The sequence below is a fragment of the Camellia sinensis genome, chromosome 10, assembly GCF_055761805.1.
Source record: "Camellia sinensis isolate YWXY chromosome 10, ASM5576180v1, whole genome shotgun sequence".
Lineage (NCBI taxonomy): Eukaryota > Viridiplantae > Streptophyta > Magnoliopsida > Ericales > Theaceae > Camellia > Camellia sinensis.
Window position 1 is genome coordinate 94,700,432 of NC_138970.1, and position 17,578 is coordinate 94,718,009.

Consider the following 17,578-nt stretch of genomic DNA (forward strand, 5'->3'; position numbering starts at 1 on the left):
CCTGTTCTCAGGCTCCTACTCTCTGCTTGCGATGGTGTGGTATGCCTACCACAATCTTCCGAGTGGCGAGGGGGCGTGTTGCGTTTGCGCCCCTTCCTATCGCCACCCCTTTTCCTTTGATCTGGCACTTCATAGACTCCATGTCTGCTGCCATCTTCCTTATTAACTCGTTTTGTTCCTTTACGTGATCCTCTAGAACTTGAGGATCGATCCTCCGCCTCTATCTTTCAGGACTTTGAGAGCGACGAGGGCTGTTCGCCCGCCTCCCCCTTGCATCTCTCAGGGGGTTCTGTCGCTGGGGCTCTAAATCCGCCATGGGAGGGATAGAAGGCAAACCTTCGCGCCTCCCACGCCCCTCTGGGGTTTGTCCATCGATGGCGGACTGCGACAAATCTTCATTGTGCGCCATTATTTCCAATTAAAAGAGAAAAACTCAATCAAGAGGTTTTGTTCTTTCTGGTTTTCCCACAGACGACCCCAATTGTACGAGCAAGAAATAATGTTCTCGTATAATCCTATTGATCAAGTCTACGCTCCTCCAAACGTCGTTGCTTTACCCCCTGAAAACACAAACGTGAGCTAGCCGGCGAGTGTATACCGGATACCTCTCCGATGCCTAAGTCAGCAAAATAGACAAATAGACAAAAGTTCTGTGTATTCGAGAATCAAAATTGTGTTACCTCTCCATAGGTTCTGTTATGAGCTTTTTATAGGTTCCGTGTGGCACAATCCTAGTAGGACTCTTACTCCTCCATGTAGAATCCTCCTGAGAATCATACTCCTGAAAGATAATGCTTATCCTTCAACACCTCCCTCACTGCTTAAACCAAGTGAGATGGTTTTACCTTGGTAGTATGACAAAACGACTGAGCTAACATTGCCATGCTAAAGCGGCAGAAATGACCGAGCTCCAATTAGCTCGGTTCTTCCCTTCATTGCTTGTACCTCGGTTTGATCCTTTGAAACCGAGCTAACCGCTGTAAGCTTTGACCGAGCTAACAAGAGTAAGGTCCACCGCAAGAAGCCCAAATATACCATGACCGGCTAAATATCACTATACCGATCGTGGTAACCACAACCACAATTGGACCGAGCTAACTGCAAGGTCCTTTCACAGGGACCTTTTTACTGCGGCCCACAGATCGGCCCATTACCGCGCCTTGGCCTAGTTCGGCCCTAGGGCATATAAAAACTTCCCTCTCAGTAAGTATATATAACAATATCTTGTGCAATCATCAATAAATGTTATGAAATATTTTTTGCCTCCTCTAGTTTAAACAAATTTAAGATCATATACATTTGTATGAATTAATTCTAAAGGTTCGGTTTTTCTTTCAACCGATTTAAATGGAGTCTTAGTTAGTTTGGCTTCTACACAAATCTCACATTTGTGGTTAGGATCAATTTCAAACTTTTGTATATAATCCAAACCAATTAATCTACGCAAAGCATCAAAATTTACGTGCCCTAATCTACCATGCCATAAATTTGACTCAAGAATATAAGCAAAATATGTGTTATTCTTATTAATAGAAAAGTTTGGGTATAACAGTCATTACATTCAATTTGAAGAGACCATCGCTCATGTATCCCTTACCAACATACATACCACTCTTTATTAATACAAATTTATTTGACTCAAATACAAGCCTAAAACCATTTTTACTTAATAAAGAACCAGAAACTAAATTTTTTCGGATGTTTGGTACATGCAGCACGTTGTTGAGGGTCAGTTCCTTTCCCGATGTCATCTTCAAGATTACTTTCACTTCTCCAGCCACAACAAAAGTAGATGAATTTCTTATGAATAATTGCTCACCATTTGCAACCTCATTATAAGTAACGAACATCTTCTTGTCTGCGCAAATGTGTCAAGTTGCCCTAGTGTCAACCCACCATTCCTTGGGATTTCCAACCAAATTAGCCTCAGACACCACAGCAGAGAGATTGATGTCATTCACCCTATCAAATATGTAATCAAGTTCTGTCACATTAGCTTGATTGGTAGTCTTCTTGCTTGTACTTCCGCGATCTTTCATAAGGCAGCGGCAATCAGAGCCTCGATGTCCGGTCTTGCCACAGTTATAGCATTTACCTTTGAACTTTTTATTGTCATTGTTGTCGCCTTATTTAGGACCATCTCCAGCAAACTTCCTCTCTTTGTTATGTGGTTAGGGCACATGTTCAACCACATTAGCCTTGGACTCAATGAGATTTTTACCATTCCTCTTTTCAGCCTTACAGTTATCTTTCTCAATTCTTAGTCTTACAATCAATTCATCTATAGTCATTTCCTTGCGTTTATGTTTTAAATAATTTTTGAAATCTTTCAAAGGTAGTGGTAATTTTTCCACTAATGCAGTGACTTGGAAAGACTCCCTCAGAGACATACCCTCAGCATGAATATCATGCAAAATTAATTGAAAATTTTGAACTTGAAAAATTACCATTTGGGAGTCTACCATAACGAAGTCCAGAAATTTACCGACAACAAATTTCTTTGTGCCGACATCCTCTATCTTGTATTTTTTCTCCAAAGAATCCTACAATTCTTTTGTTGTTTTCAGAGAGATGTAAACATTATACAGCATGTTCTCTAGGACATTGAGGATGTAGTTTCTGCATAGAAAATTAGAATGTTTCCAAGCGTCTACAGCGGCAACAATTTGCTAATCACTTTCATCCTCTCTAAGTACTGGAGCCTCTTCACGGAGAAATCGGGTCAGATTTAGAGTTGTAAGATAGAATAACATTTTCTGCTGCCATCTCTTAAACTCAGTGCCATTAAACTTTTCTGGTTTTTCTCCATGATTTATTGAAACTCGAACATGGTTCTGGATAGAGATCGGAGTCGTTGTAACAATCGGATTTGGAGTACTACTTTCAGCAGCTATAATATTTGATTACAAAAATCAGAAAAACCAAAACACAAATTAATTTTCTAGTTACTCAAACCAGAAAATAAATTATAACACAAAATAATTTTATTTTTCTAGTTACTAAAACTAGGAAAATAAAATACTATGCAATAATTTTTTGTAACAGTACTACACAAATTAATATTCTGAAATTGTTAATGACACCAGTATATTACTACTATTTGTCAAACAGTATATGACTACTATTTGTATTTTCCAACCAGAATATCACTTTGTAAAAAGCACAGAAAATAAATACAATGAAGACACCAAATAAAAATCTATCTTAAGATTGTTGGAAAATCTTCACTGTATTAAGAATAAATAATGTTTATGTACTTAACAACAAACAGAATAAATGAAGAAATGAGAGAGACTGTTTGATTACAAAAATCAAACTAGTAAAATAAAATAAAATAGAACAATAGATTCTTATTTTGTTACAAAAACAAAATCAGAATCTGATAAAAATAAATAAATAAAACAGAAAGTAAATTAATTACTAACCTTATGTATTTATTGAACAAAATTCTGATCAAGTCCAGTGTTTAACACTGTGTCCTTAAGACAGATTCGTCTTCTCCACGGTGCTTTCAGGTTGTGGATGTCTATCTCCCAGGATAAAATAATCAACAACAAACAATAGCAGCACTACAAACTGCTTGCACAACGAACACACTTTGTGTTTATATACTTTCTCACAGAAAAATAAATGCAGCAAAATGCAGAAAACAATAACAGCAACAAGAACGAAAATTAGAGTGCAAAATCCAAATGAGGGTCTGTCTATTTATAGGAGAATTTGTGGCTGTTCGGTTTGTGTAACAACCTAAAAATTTAAGTTGTCCTTTAAATTTTATAATAGTATTATTTAATTATAAATGATTTCAAAAAAATAATTTTAAAATTTATATTATTATTATTTGTGAGAGCCAGAAAATAAATATATATCAATTTATTGTGACTAACCCAAAGAAGGCCTACACTGGGTCTAGCCCAAACAAATATCACACCCCCCATCTATATAAAGGGGGGTATCCCAGAAGAAAGGGTATGTACTCTCTCCCCTACACTTCACACCAAGCACTCTATTCTTTCTAGCTTTTGATTAAGTTTATCAAGTGACTGACTTTACCATCGGAAGGCCTCCGGCCGGCAACCTCGGTTGGGTGGCGCCGATCATGCTCATCTTTGCAGACACAGGGACAAAGTTCATCTCTTCGTTGGATCTCTACTACATCCTTGTGAGAGGATATTTCATGGTCACACAATTGGCACTATCTGTGGGAAACGTCTACAAGAATTCAACGAAGAAGATGACAAACACCACACTCAAGATGCTCAGATCATCATTTCACGTTACTAAAAACAAGACCCACGGTTGATCCTATCCTTCTCTTTTTTGTTTAAAGTTATTTTTTAAATTTCAATCTTGCTATGCATATACATATGCACAGATATATATACATTTATGCTCATAGATTTGGTCCAATATATATTGATGCTCCTTGGTTTGGTCCAAACATTTATTTCATATCGATCTCGACATTCTCTCTAGCAGAGTAGTCGGCTCATATTCGTTGTATTTATTTTTGCATTTTTGCACTTTCATTCTTGCTCTAAAAATGGGTTTCACATTTTTGTTGGTGATAGCATCTTTTCAACATTACTAACGGGGTTTATCGGCCAAATTCGTGCATGATCTATATATTTATTTATTTATTCTTTGTTTCTCAAACTTATCTTGAAGTTGAATCTTAACATGTATACACGTGTACCTATGCTACAACAGTTAGTCTTCACTTTTTCTCTCTCTAGACTAAATTGACATAAATAAAGGCCATGAGTTGTTATCATAAGTAAAATAACATTTTTTACTCCATAAATTGCGAGAGTACGAGCCAATCTATACGGCTCATGTTAATGCCAAAAATATATATATATATATATATATATATATAAATATAATAATAATATAAGAATAAAAAATGAAGTCACACTGAGGCCATCTATACGGCTCATATTGTTTGGCTAATATGTTGGCCTATTACTTGCTTTTGTTTTTCTCAGTTCAGTACTTACCATCTCTCATGGCCGACTAAAGCTCCATAGCTACTCTACATGTTATCAACTCGGCTTCGACAACTTTTTTGGCTTCTTCAGTAACTTATTCGACATATTTGCAATTATAGATCCATTCAATTCGCAACTTATTCAGCATATCATGTTATCGACTCGGCTTCGGAACCATTATTCGGCTTCAATATTGCTTATCAACTCTGGATTATACAATATTTGGCAAAACATCATACTGCATTACTTATCAACTCTGCAATTCGGCGTATCATTCGGCCTCTTATCAATTGCATATTAACAAGCTGCATATTATCTTGGCTTTGGCAACATTATTCGACTTTGGCAATAGTATTCGGCTAACATTGCTCACTCGACAAGCCTACTTGGCCACACATACATCAACACAACATTGGACATTCTTGGAACAACTACAATTGTTAATTTATCTTCCTCTTCGGCAAAAATCTCATGATTTCTCAGAAGTATAAGATTGCCCAACGATACTATCTCGGCATAGAACTAGCATCTCGGCTCGCCAAAATCAACATCTAAATATACCAGTGGATTCGTGTCAATCAAGGAGTCTAAACCCACTAATCGGAAGAGCCAAGAGGTAACTGAAGTTCCCTAGTCTTTGCGAAACAAACCAAATTTTTAGAAAAAACTAAAATTTTCAAAGTTGTCGAAATCAAGTTTTGATCATCCCAATGTGAAGTACTCATCGAGACGAATCCAACGCAACAAACCGTGTCAAAATCGGTGCTAAAACGAAGCCGTACAGACCCATCCAAATTTGCCCAGAAAATCCAATGTTTTGTCGAAGAAGAAGAACTGGCAAGCATATGGGAAATCATCATGTACTTCGCAGTTACATTGCAATTGGTTGTTCTGAACCATTCATTCTATTTTAGTGAAATCTAAGCCATCTGGACTCCAATCACACGATCCAATAGTCTTTTCCAGCTATTTGATGCATTTTGAGCCCATCCGTACGGTCAAAATTTGCAAATTAAACTCCCAAAAAAAAATATAGATTTTATTCAAAGAATTGAGCGCAATGGCTCTCACTTTGCCTATCCCCAAGCACCCTACTTTGTCTTAGCTCCATTTCGATATTGCCACGGCACCGCACAGGGGCACGGAATCCGTTTCAAATTGTTATCGGCCTACTCGGTAATTTTGGCCCAAGCCAATTTTATTCCTTCCGAATAACAAATCTTATTCAAAAGCAATGGGGCAAATATACGTTGTGCGTTGGACAAGAAACTCAACTTCAATAAATCGGCAACAATTGCCAACCAAGTTTTTAGCAAATTGAACGTTGAAGGGATGTCAACACACCACGAAGCTGGACATCGATGTTTTGACACTAGTTACTCGGCACACCACTCAAGTCCCTCGATTTTCTAGACAGTTGGGTTCACTCACAGGTTTTTCCGCAAAGGTTGTTCGGCAACCCACCAAGGCTGTATGGCAACCCAACATGGCTAATTCGGGAGCTTTATATTTATATCCGACGTTCGAGCCAACTCATAACAAATTGCTCGACACTAATATCTCGGCACCTCTGATATACTCAGCCAACTTGGTACAAACATTACAACGAAATTTTTTTGAGTTACAAACTCCCGCTCATTTTCACACCGCTCCAAGCAAGCGCTAGTTTTGAGGCAATACATTGCACACTTGGTAGTCGGCCGTTAGCACTTGGCAATCGGCAGTTCGCATGTGGCTGTCGGCAATTCACATATTCTTGCGTGCCGTCATTTTAACAAAGCCGAATCTTCCCTGTAACATAGGGCAATGAGGCAAGTCCAATCTTCATTCTACATTGGACTAAATGCAAACCGAGCAATGCTAATTGGCCCAAATTTTACTCGGCAATTAAATAGTTAGCCCAATATCTACTTGGCAATTCCTTACAAGCGGAGCAATATTATTTGTGATTAATACGTCTGCCTCATTCGGTACAGGCCATCATGACACAGGATGCATTATTCAAAATTCTTGCAATATTAGCACTTGATCTCCACTTAAAATTAGCATAAGTCTCCGAGTACAACGTAATCTTCGCACTCGGCGTGGAGCGCCATCAGGAAAGGCCTACACTCTCCCCCGGGGGTAATAATACTGCAGGCCTACACCCTCGCCCGGGGGTAATAACACCGTAGGCCTACACCCTCGCCCGAGGGTAATAATACCGTGGCCCATCATTATGATTTGTTTGGAACTCATGTGATATAATTTCATCCTATGATAGACATATGTATATTTATACATATATTCAAGACATACGTACATTTATACATACATTCAAGACATGTGTGCATTTATACATACATTCAAACATACATGCAATCATTCATTCATACATTTTGTTCATTTATCTAGAGTGTTCTTTATCAAAAAACCTAACAGCTATTTGAACAACGTAACTCGGCAAGAAAAACTCTCATTCCTTCTACCGCAGACAATGAAAGTTTTAGGGCAATTGTGGGAGCCAGAAAATAAATATATATCAACTTATTGGGGCTAACCCAAACAAGGCTTACACTGGGTCCAACCCAAACAAATATGACACCTCCCCATCTATATAAAGGGGGGGCATCCCAGAAGAAAGGGTATGTACTCTCTCCCCTACACTTCACACCAAGGACTCTATTCTTTCTAGCTTTTGATTCAGTTTATCAAGTGACTGACTTCACCATCGGAGGGCCTCCGGCCAGCAACCCCGGTTAGGTGGCGCCGATCATGCTCATCTTTGTAGACAGAGGGACAAAGTTCATCTCTTCGTTGAATCTCTACTACATCCTTGTGAGAGGATATTTCATGGTCTCACATTATTCAATATTATTTTTTGAGTATTATGATATTTTTATTATATTTTTCCTAGACCAAAATTGTCACGCCCCACTTTTTATTACTCGAAGTCATTACAAAGTTCATTAACTTAATTCAATTTCAGAGATAACATGCGGAAATAAACTCATATGTTCAACTAAAAGGAGTGAACAACAACTCTCTCTTTCGAATGTTAATTAAATACAACATGAGCATATTAAATAAATTGCCCTTGGGCTTACATCATTAACAACAAATCAAGAAGAAGGGTGCAACCCTTTTACACATATGGCATTCCGCCCATATAAGAGAGGCCCCGTGGCTAGCAAATCAAAAGATCCAAATCTTGCAGCACATTAAGCTAAACACCTGAAAAATATTCAACAACGTGGAATGAACATATAGTCCAGTAGGGATCTCAACATGACCCTCAACAATAACAACATACAGATAGTTATGATCATGAATGCTCAATCTCATACTAGAATAGTAATGTGACAGTTTACACAAAATATACATAATTTTGTACTTTTCTTGAAAACAACCATTTCAATTAACGCCATAGGCGATTCATCTTTCCTTTTCTTTTCATTAATCCCCGTTCCCAATCTTTCATAACATTAACAATACCTTAGGAAATAATTTCACTAAGCCCACCACTCTCTTTCATTTTCCAAACATACACAGATATGCCTTTTCAAAATATATGTTTTCTTAGAAAAAAATCCGTTCTTCTTCACACATTCCAAAAGACAATGATGACATTTTGGCTTCCTCCCGATACAATCAAATCTATACATGCACCGTTATAAAAAGGGAGATAATAACTCACCAACATGCATAAGATAAAACCATGAGGCAACTCGGCCCTCCAAAACTGTAATCAACCCAATCCATGATATTCCTAGACGCACTGAAACATCAACAACAAAACTTTGCTCTACTAGCTATGCGCGTAGTAAGCCAAAGATACACCTCTCACAACAACATGCCAGTTTACCAGGCGCTAGTTGGAAGGGTATGGTGCCTTATATTCTCAGCGCAGTCAGTTCTCCAGGTGCTAGCTGGAAGGTCACGGTACCTCTGATTCTTAGCGCTCGGTATAACACCACCAACCCAACACAACAGGGCATAATCAACATGTATAACACATATACACAAACCATCAAGATACAAGTAATGTGTTAAAGTATATGAACACATAACTACCTCCTCCCGAGCAAGTATACATATATAATGTATCTCAACACTTCATCACATACGATGTTCAATCAATAATGGTATAATGCATACACGACCATTCAACTCAACCGTGTCATCCTCCACCGATGACCAAGGACAAAACCTCTAGATACAAATATTTAATACATCTATTAAAGACTCAATTATCATGAGATCTCAAACCCATCAACAACCCGAGCATGGTAGCTACAAATTAATTCCCCCAAATATATGCACTCGACATGCATGATACAACAATCCAGTTCCCATATTTATTTTCTATGACTCACATAGAGTTAAAGTTTCATTCTTCACTTTCAAAATCAACTTTCATAGTTTTCCAAATCAACATGTTCCACCACTTATTCCAAAAACACATTTCTCGTTTCCCCAAAATCAATTCCATTCCTTTCATAACCTTCCAAATTAATTATGCAAATTAAGTCATAATTATTAAGTTAGGGTTTTTCTCCCTCTATCTCAACATCGACCAAGAAGGTTCAATCATCAACAATAAACAACAAAGACCTCATTTGAGACCCAAAATACACGAGTATTTGCCCAAAGAACAAAACCCCTCTTTTAATTTATCATGACATATATAAATTAGGGCTTTTCTATATTTCAATAACAACATGCTATCTTATGCCACAAATAGTCCAATGAACAACCAAAGACGATAAATCCATTTCTTTTAATCAACCAACTCTAGGTTCCCTCATGATTTTCAAACAAACCCAACATAGGTATGGTTTTTCATGCAATACAAAACTACCACATGTCTATCTATAGACGAAGTATTGAAAAAGAACACAGAAATCCCTACCTCAAATGTAGAACCCAAGGAGAAGAAGAGCTAAACTCGGAAGTGCTCCAAACACCAAATTTCTCGGATCAAAATGTAGCCTTCAATGATCAACACACTTCTTACAAAGGCTCAAGGTGAGGAAAACACTCTTACTAGATCAAACCCTAGAGAGAAGTTAGGTTTTAGAGTGAGGAGCTCTCAAAAATCGATTTTGGAAAAATAAGAGAGAGAAAGGAGATGTAAAAAGTGATTTAAAATAGCCTTGCTGCCAACTGATTTACGACTCTCCCGCTCGAGCGGAGAACACAACGCTCGAGCGTCAAGAATAAAAATCTAGGTACGCTCGAGCGCAATAAGGCCTGCCCGAGCGTCGAGACACAAGGATAAAGTACATCCGCTCGAGTGCGAAAACCAGTCCGCTCGAGCGTAGATTTCTCCCTCCCAGAACTTACACCAAAAAGTACAACCCGCTCGAGCGCTAACAATCCCGCTCGAGCGCGACCCGCTCGAGCACAAGAAATCAACTCGAGCGTAGAAAATACATCTGTAGAAGTTTTGCAGAGGTACGAAATACTGAAACTGTGAAAACCCCGCTCGAGCGCAAGAAGACCCGCTCGAGCGGACCGCTCAAAAACTGGGCAACAATAATTGGAGCTAAAGCTCTACCAACCTGAAACAACCAAGCCCAACTCGTTCTAAAACTCAAGCAAAAGAGTTTAAAGGTTGACAACACGATAAGTACAACTACCAACCCCACGGAACTGCGTCCGGAAAACAACAGGACAGAAAAGGGATAACCGGGATCGCTATAAAAATACATTGAAATATAACATTTTCAGTATAACTACGATGCGTGGCCCCTAAGTCGCTTGCTAGCCACGCCTTCTTCCCTCTTTATATATAGGTGTCTATCATTAACAGCCTCATTATCTTTCCCCAAACTCTCTCTCTACTTTTTTATATTTTTATGTAAATAAAACTTTTGAGTTTAGTTTGGAATATTTAGTGGGTCATAGTGAGTGAAAGGTAAAAGTTGAAATTAATATTAAGGTGAGTTATATTATATCTTGAGTTCTCATAATATACTTTATGTATGTTTTGAGTTACCATAATTTATTTTACGTAACTTGTATTTTATAAATTATATTGATATTTCAATTACGTGAATTAATTTCTGAACTCTATTTGTTTAAAATGAAACCCAAGGATATGTATGTTTTAATTTTATTATTTATTTGACAGTGATTTCATAAGCAATTTTTTTTTGTAAGTACCGCCATAGAGGTCCCATGCCTTGGGGAACTTAAATAACCATTGGCCCTCTGATTAGTCACTTTGTAACCCTCTATCTGTCATGGATCCACTAACACTCTGATATCTGGTATGGAGCAAAGTGCTATACAAAGCTAAGTGCTATACTATCATGGGAGCTACCTCTAGAGTTCGTACGAGCCACCTCTTGAATCCTATGCTGGTGTGGAGCAAAGTGTTGTACGGAGCTAAGTGCTATACTATTGTGGGAGTCACCTCTAGAGTTCGTATGAGCTATCTCTTGAGTCCACACATTTGTTCTGTTCTGTACCATGGTTATCATTATTCTGTTTATATGATTTCTGTATTATATGTCAGATGATTTTCGTATTATATATTCTCTATTTTAATATCAAGCTCTGTTTAGCCCCATAATTATCCATAGTGAATTTTATGCCCTTATGCTCTTAGTATAATATTTATCACTCTGCTACGTGCTTATAGTTGTTTACCACTTTTCGGTGACATGTCAGGGTCAGCGCGTGGAGTAGGCACAAAGCACTTTGTAGACATAGTATAGCTCTGATAATTTAATTAAATAGAAGCTCCAATGATTATTTTGGTACCCTCACTAAAATATTTTTTCCGCTCGCGTTTAGTAATTTGTTTAAGAATTGGCCGGAGGTAACTTCAGTTACTAGTCATCACGATGCTTAACCCTTAGATACGGGGAGTGGGCCATGACAGTTTGAATTAAACAGGTGCAACCTATTTGAACAGGTATAATACCTGTTCGGTTTGAATGAATAGGTAAGGAACTTGTTGGGTTTAAATTTGAACATATATTGAATGTGTTCGGTTTAATTGGACAAATATGGACTTGTTTGGGTGAAGGAATAATCTGGACATTATTTGGAATTAATTTAGAAATTCAAATTCCAAAAAATAGTAAGAATTTAATTTTAGAAAAATAAAATTCAAAAAGTTTTTGGCCGAAAAAGATAAGTATTGGGCCGGACAAGCCCAACCTAACCTCACACCACGCATTTGCGCCCCAGCCCAGCCCAGTCGGACGGATAGCGGCGCACGTGTGTGTTTATTTTAGGTCCAATGGGTCTAGCCCATTTTGCCCATAACCTCACCCTTCCACAAAACTTTGGTACCCCTTGGGGCCCTCTCCAAATTGCAAACCCAAGCTTTATAAACCCACAAAAGTTTGTCCACCAAACCAATGTGGGACAAGTTTTAACTCAAATCTTAATGGAAATTTCACCAAAATACCATTTCCATGGAGTTCATTTTGGTTTCAATTTTCCAATCACCCGATAACGGTTTGGAGTAACCAAATATATTATGTGAATCACAACGTGGCATAGAACGTGTTACCACTTAGACTTACCAACTTTGGCTCATGGGTCCCACCTAAAAATTAGACTAACGATGAGAAATTTTTTTGTTTCTTTCCAAAACTATTTCTTACAGATCCAAGGTACATAAAAAATAAAAAATAAATAAAAAACAGAGCAATTAAAAATGTAAATATATCTACTCCTACAATTATTATTATTATCTAATATCTATTAAAAAATAAAATAAAATAAAATAAAATAAATTTATTTAATTTTTATTGATGTTTGATGTTTATTTATTTATTTTTTATAATAAATTTTTATAGATGGTTTATTTTAAATTTTTGTTGATATTTTATTTAATTTCATTATTTAATTTTATTCATTTTTTATTTAATTTCATTATTTAATATTTATTATTTTTTAAAATAAATTTATTTAAAATTTTATTTTAAAAATAACATAAATGTTTATTATTTTTTAGTTATTTAATTTAAAAAAATATATATTTATTTAATTTTTAAAAAATAAAATAAAATAAATTTTCATTTAATCTAGCAATATATATATATATTAAGGGTAAATTACATTGACACCCCTTGAGGTTTGGTCCAATTACTACCCACCCCTTGACATTTTAGAAATTACATTCCCACCCTTGTAGTTAATAGTTTCATTTCACAAATCCCCCTGCTTATATAAAAAGTAACATCTCCTAGTAGAAAAACAGAAGAAATTATATTAAAAAAAAAAAGTAAAGGAAAGGGGAAAAAAAATAGAAAGTAAAGCAAAGTAAAAAAAGATAGAGTAAATGAGTTCAATATATTCATTTCGTCTAAATAATTACAATGACAGAAGGAGTTAGTGTAATTTTCCAAATGTCATGGGGTGATATGTATTAAACTCAAACCTCAAGGGATGTAAGTGTAATTTACCCAAATATTAAAGACAAATTTAGTATTTCTATTACTTAAAAAACAATTAAAAAATAAAATAATTTATTGAGCATTTATCCTTATTCATAATATTTCAATCAAACTTTGAATTTAATAGAATAATCTTTTCTAAACATCTAATTCCATAAAAAAATAAACATAAAATACATAATTTTCAATAGTTGAGAAATTATACATCCAACTTGTCTAGTGTGTTCAAACAAACACGGCCTTCTATACATGTTAACAAAACTACGGTTGCGTTTGGTAGAGTTTTAGAATTATGATTTAAGAATAGAGTTGTATTTTAAGTTTGTGAGTTATGAAATTATGATTTGAGTGTGAAAAATTGGTTTGATTATGAATTTTAAAAAGAGTTTGAATTGAGTGATATGATATATGACATTGAAAAGTTAATATTTTGAAAATTAGGTGTGAAATTAATTTTCTAAAACTATAACCAAACAATAGTCTCAAACTAAGGAGTGAAATTAAATTTCAAAAATCCCACCAAACAGAGCCTACCTCTTTTTCTTTGTGTTCCTAGCTTAATTTATTTTCGTTAAACCCATGACCTAGCTCCCCTTTTTTTTGTTGTTTTTTTTTTAATAGGTACCTAGCTCCCCTTTCACTCTGGACATTGCTCTCTTCGTCGCTTTCTCGCTCGCCATGATCGTTTGAAGAACTCAAGCGGTTTGAATCTCTCTCTCTCTCTCTCTCTCTCTCTCTCTCTCTCTCTCAGGTTGCTTATTGCGATTTTATCGATTGAGATGGAAAAGAGGATAATTGAATCTCAGGAGATCGTCGACTCTCATCTATGATTTTCTCTGTCGATTTCACTAATCTTCAATCATTTTCTACAAAATGCAGGTCCCATCGATTCCAGTCTGTTAGGGTTTTGGTTGGAGTTCTTTGCAAATCGCTAAAAGTAACGGTTGAAGATTGTAGGGGTTTTCTGCAACTTGTGCTGTTTATTTTTGTTGCCCCGATTTGGTTTCACATTTTCTTTCCATACAAACTTCGAGGAGTATTTTCTTCTTGCAAAAAAATTAGGTAATACTTCTGTTCTTTACTGAAAGCTCTCTCTGCTACTTTTTTTTTTTTTTTTCTGCTTCTTCTGGTTTTGTCTCTTTTGTTGATGTTCACACAATTTCTACATTCGTTTACTATTGATGGATAATATATTATGTTGGTGAGTGGCAATTGCAAATTATCACTTTATAATTTTATTATTAATTAGTAATATCATGTGATAGTGACAATATACTATCACTGTTACGTTGAATTTTCACTCGATTGTGATCCAATGCTAGAGAGTATTGTATTGTATGGCCCATGGAACTTCTTAAGCTGATTGGAAAACTGATTAGCATTTTCCACAAGAAATGTTAAAGAGCAGCTGCAAATCAAATAGTAAAACCATGACATTAACAGGCTTAAGTATCATACTCTGTTAAATTAAATACAAAAATATTTCTTAAAAGATAAAGAAATGTGACTTGATAGGAAAATGAGGGAAAAAGGGAGTCTTGTTTAGATAAAGAAGCATCTTGCTAGTGAACACATCTGTTTAAAATTTGGTTCCTTTTGTGCATTTTTCTCCTGTTAGAATCAGACCAAAATTGCCAGAAAGTAGAGGAATAGGCTTATTAATCAGGATTTAGATAAAATACAATTTGCCATTGTAAATTTGCCGAAAATAAAAAATAAACAAATAATATAGTATCATACACTAAAAGGCTTGGGAGTCAATATAATCTGGTAAAAACATAAATTGGTTCCAATCTGACACGAAATTTATATCGATAAATAAGATTTTTAAAAAAAATTTTGCTAATAAATTCTATTAAACCTTGTTTATACGTATTACATATGTATTTTTATATTCTATGTAATCGATTTTTGTATTAATAACATAATTGTATTCACAATGCTCAATCTTGGACTCAATAATGTTGTCTGTATGATTTTGTTTTGCTTTAATATCGCTCCCTTTAGAATGATTCAATATAGTAGTGACACTGAATGCAATGCAACACAAATTCCAAGCATTGAGAAGAAATGGGAGAAAGTAGGTTAGGACAGTGAGTACAACTTAAAAAGGTTGTGAATTTCACAATCTTCACTTTTCAATGATGCTTGGCAAATTTAGGAAGACTCCACCCTCCTGAGTGGGTGTGCTACTGAGACACATCTAAACTAGTTAATGAGTTTAATTTATTTGAAATACTAGCATAGCAAAGCAATTTCCCTTACATATTAAATTGATATCTTAATTTAAAGGGTTTATTACACATTCTACCCCTAAACTATCAACTAATATTTTGTAACACAAAAATTACGGGATCCTAAATTATTCTCATATTCCAACACTCCCCCCCTAGGTAAAAAAAACAACGCATAATTAGTACAAATTAATGTGTGTTTGGGAGGGACAAGATTGGGAACACACCGAACCTTTGGCATAATGCACAAAGTGGTTGCCCAGTGACTTGAACTCATAACCTCAAGGTTATTAGGCTAAGGTTTTACTATTGAACCAATGGTCACCCCCCAAGCTGATTCAAAGATATTCACTAAACCCATATTGATAATGGATGACTGCAACAAGGTTGGACCAATGGATTTGGTGAACATATTAGCTAACTGCTCAGATGAATGGACTTAGATGTTGATTTCGAAAGTGATTTTGTGATTTCGAAATTTTAGCCTCAAATCATATCACAAAAATAATCTTCTGATTTCGAAAGTGTTTTTTATTTTCAAAAACGTTTTCTTTTCTTTTTGTTCTTCCTGATTAGGTTATGATTTACCATTGTTTATGTTTGTTTTCTAAATTTTAACGTGAATCTCATGGCAATTAGAATGATTGTAGCAAATTTTTTTCTTTCTTGAATTGTTTGTTTATGTTGATTGCTCGCTCAATACAAGAACAAGGAAGGATTCAATTGTATATCTCCCTCTAATTGCAAAATAAAACAATTGGGTTTGTAGAATTTTTTTGTTCAAGTCAGTACAATGCTCAAAAAAAGTTCTTCCAAGCCAACCACACCTAAGCCAGAGGAACTAGTTGTAGAGGAGAGAAAAATCTCTTCCACCACGAAAAAACCCAGTAACGAGATTGATGAGATATTTGCTAGGAAGAAGAGGAAGAAACCTGAACGAGAAAAGCCTGAGAAAAGGAAGGAAAATGAGGCTGCTAAGCGAGATAAGTTGAAGGAAAAGAAGAAGAAGAAGGTGAAGAAAGATTCTGAAGAGAGTGTGTTTGTTGACCGACCTTCACGGCCGAGGAAGAGAACCAATGATGGACTCACCGTTTACACCGAAGAGGAGTTGGGGATTGCGAATGCAGACGCTGGAGGTACCCCACTGTGTCCTTTCGATTGTTCTTGTTGTTTCTGATCATACACCACATACTCTTTTGAGTAAAGTTGCTTCATTCGATATTTTTCGAGCTTAATGGAGATCATGGATTTTGTAATCCTCCATTGTAGTTTTGGTCTTTCAATATGAGAAGTGTTGTTTTCTATTTCTTAGATGTACACTAGAATCAGAGTATACTATTTGATCTTATTTGATTAATATTAGTTTTTAATTTCAACATGTCTTAAAGCATGAAGCGATGGCATCAGAAATATCGAAGTTGGTTATATTGATATTTATTTAATTTTAAACACAATATGTTTATTTTTATATGTATATGCATATAAAAAATTATATATAATGCTAAAATAAAGTGAATCTTATGATTCACGATTCTCTATTTTCGCAAAGCAATTCATGATTCGATTCACGATTTGACAACAATGGTCTCACCACTTCATCTTGATGAAATAATGATTCTTTCAATTAGCAATATGTTTCCTAGAGCAATCAGGATCCTGTAAACTGTGTATGCACCAAAAAATTTGTGTTGGAAAGCCATAAATTCATTTTGGGGATGTTATAACAACCAATAAATGTGATTAAATTTGTATTACCTTGTGGATTTTGGATTATGTTCTGTGTAGATGTTGCTTTTATGAATATAGCCTGTACTGGAGGATATAGATTTTCGGATGAACCCTGTAGTTTAAGGTGATATGTAGCATATATGGGTATTGGTGCATGGGATTCAAAGTCAGATGCTCATGAAGGCCCTTCAAGAGCAAGGCTTTTGCCTCTTATGATAGTTTGACT

The 17,578-nt window shown here is 35.7% G+C and overlaps 1 protein-coding gene across 1 annotated transcript; it reads left to right on the forward strand.

The window, feature by feature from the left end:
- The first annotated feature begins 14,313 nt into the window (after positions 1–14,313).
- On the forward strand, positions 14,314–17,002 carry LOC114278503 (uncharacterized). Its single transcript, XM_082891872.1, has 2 exons — positions 14,314–14,452; positions 16,394–17,002. The coding sequence occupies exon 2, from the start codon at positions 16,418–16,420 to the stop codon at positions 16,799–16,801; it is 384 nt and encodes a 127-aa protein (XP_082747998.1). The 5' UTR covers positions 14,314–14,452; positions 16,394–16,417; the 3' UTR covers positions 16,802–17,002.
- The last annotated feature ends 576 nt before the right edge of the window (positions 17,003–17,578 follow it).

Coding starts and splice junctions, on each gene's coding strand:
- LOC114278503 (XM_082891872.1), top strand. CDS start 16,418: ATGCTCAAAAAAAGTTCTTCCAAGCCAACCACACCTAAGCCAGAGGAA.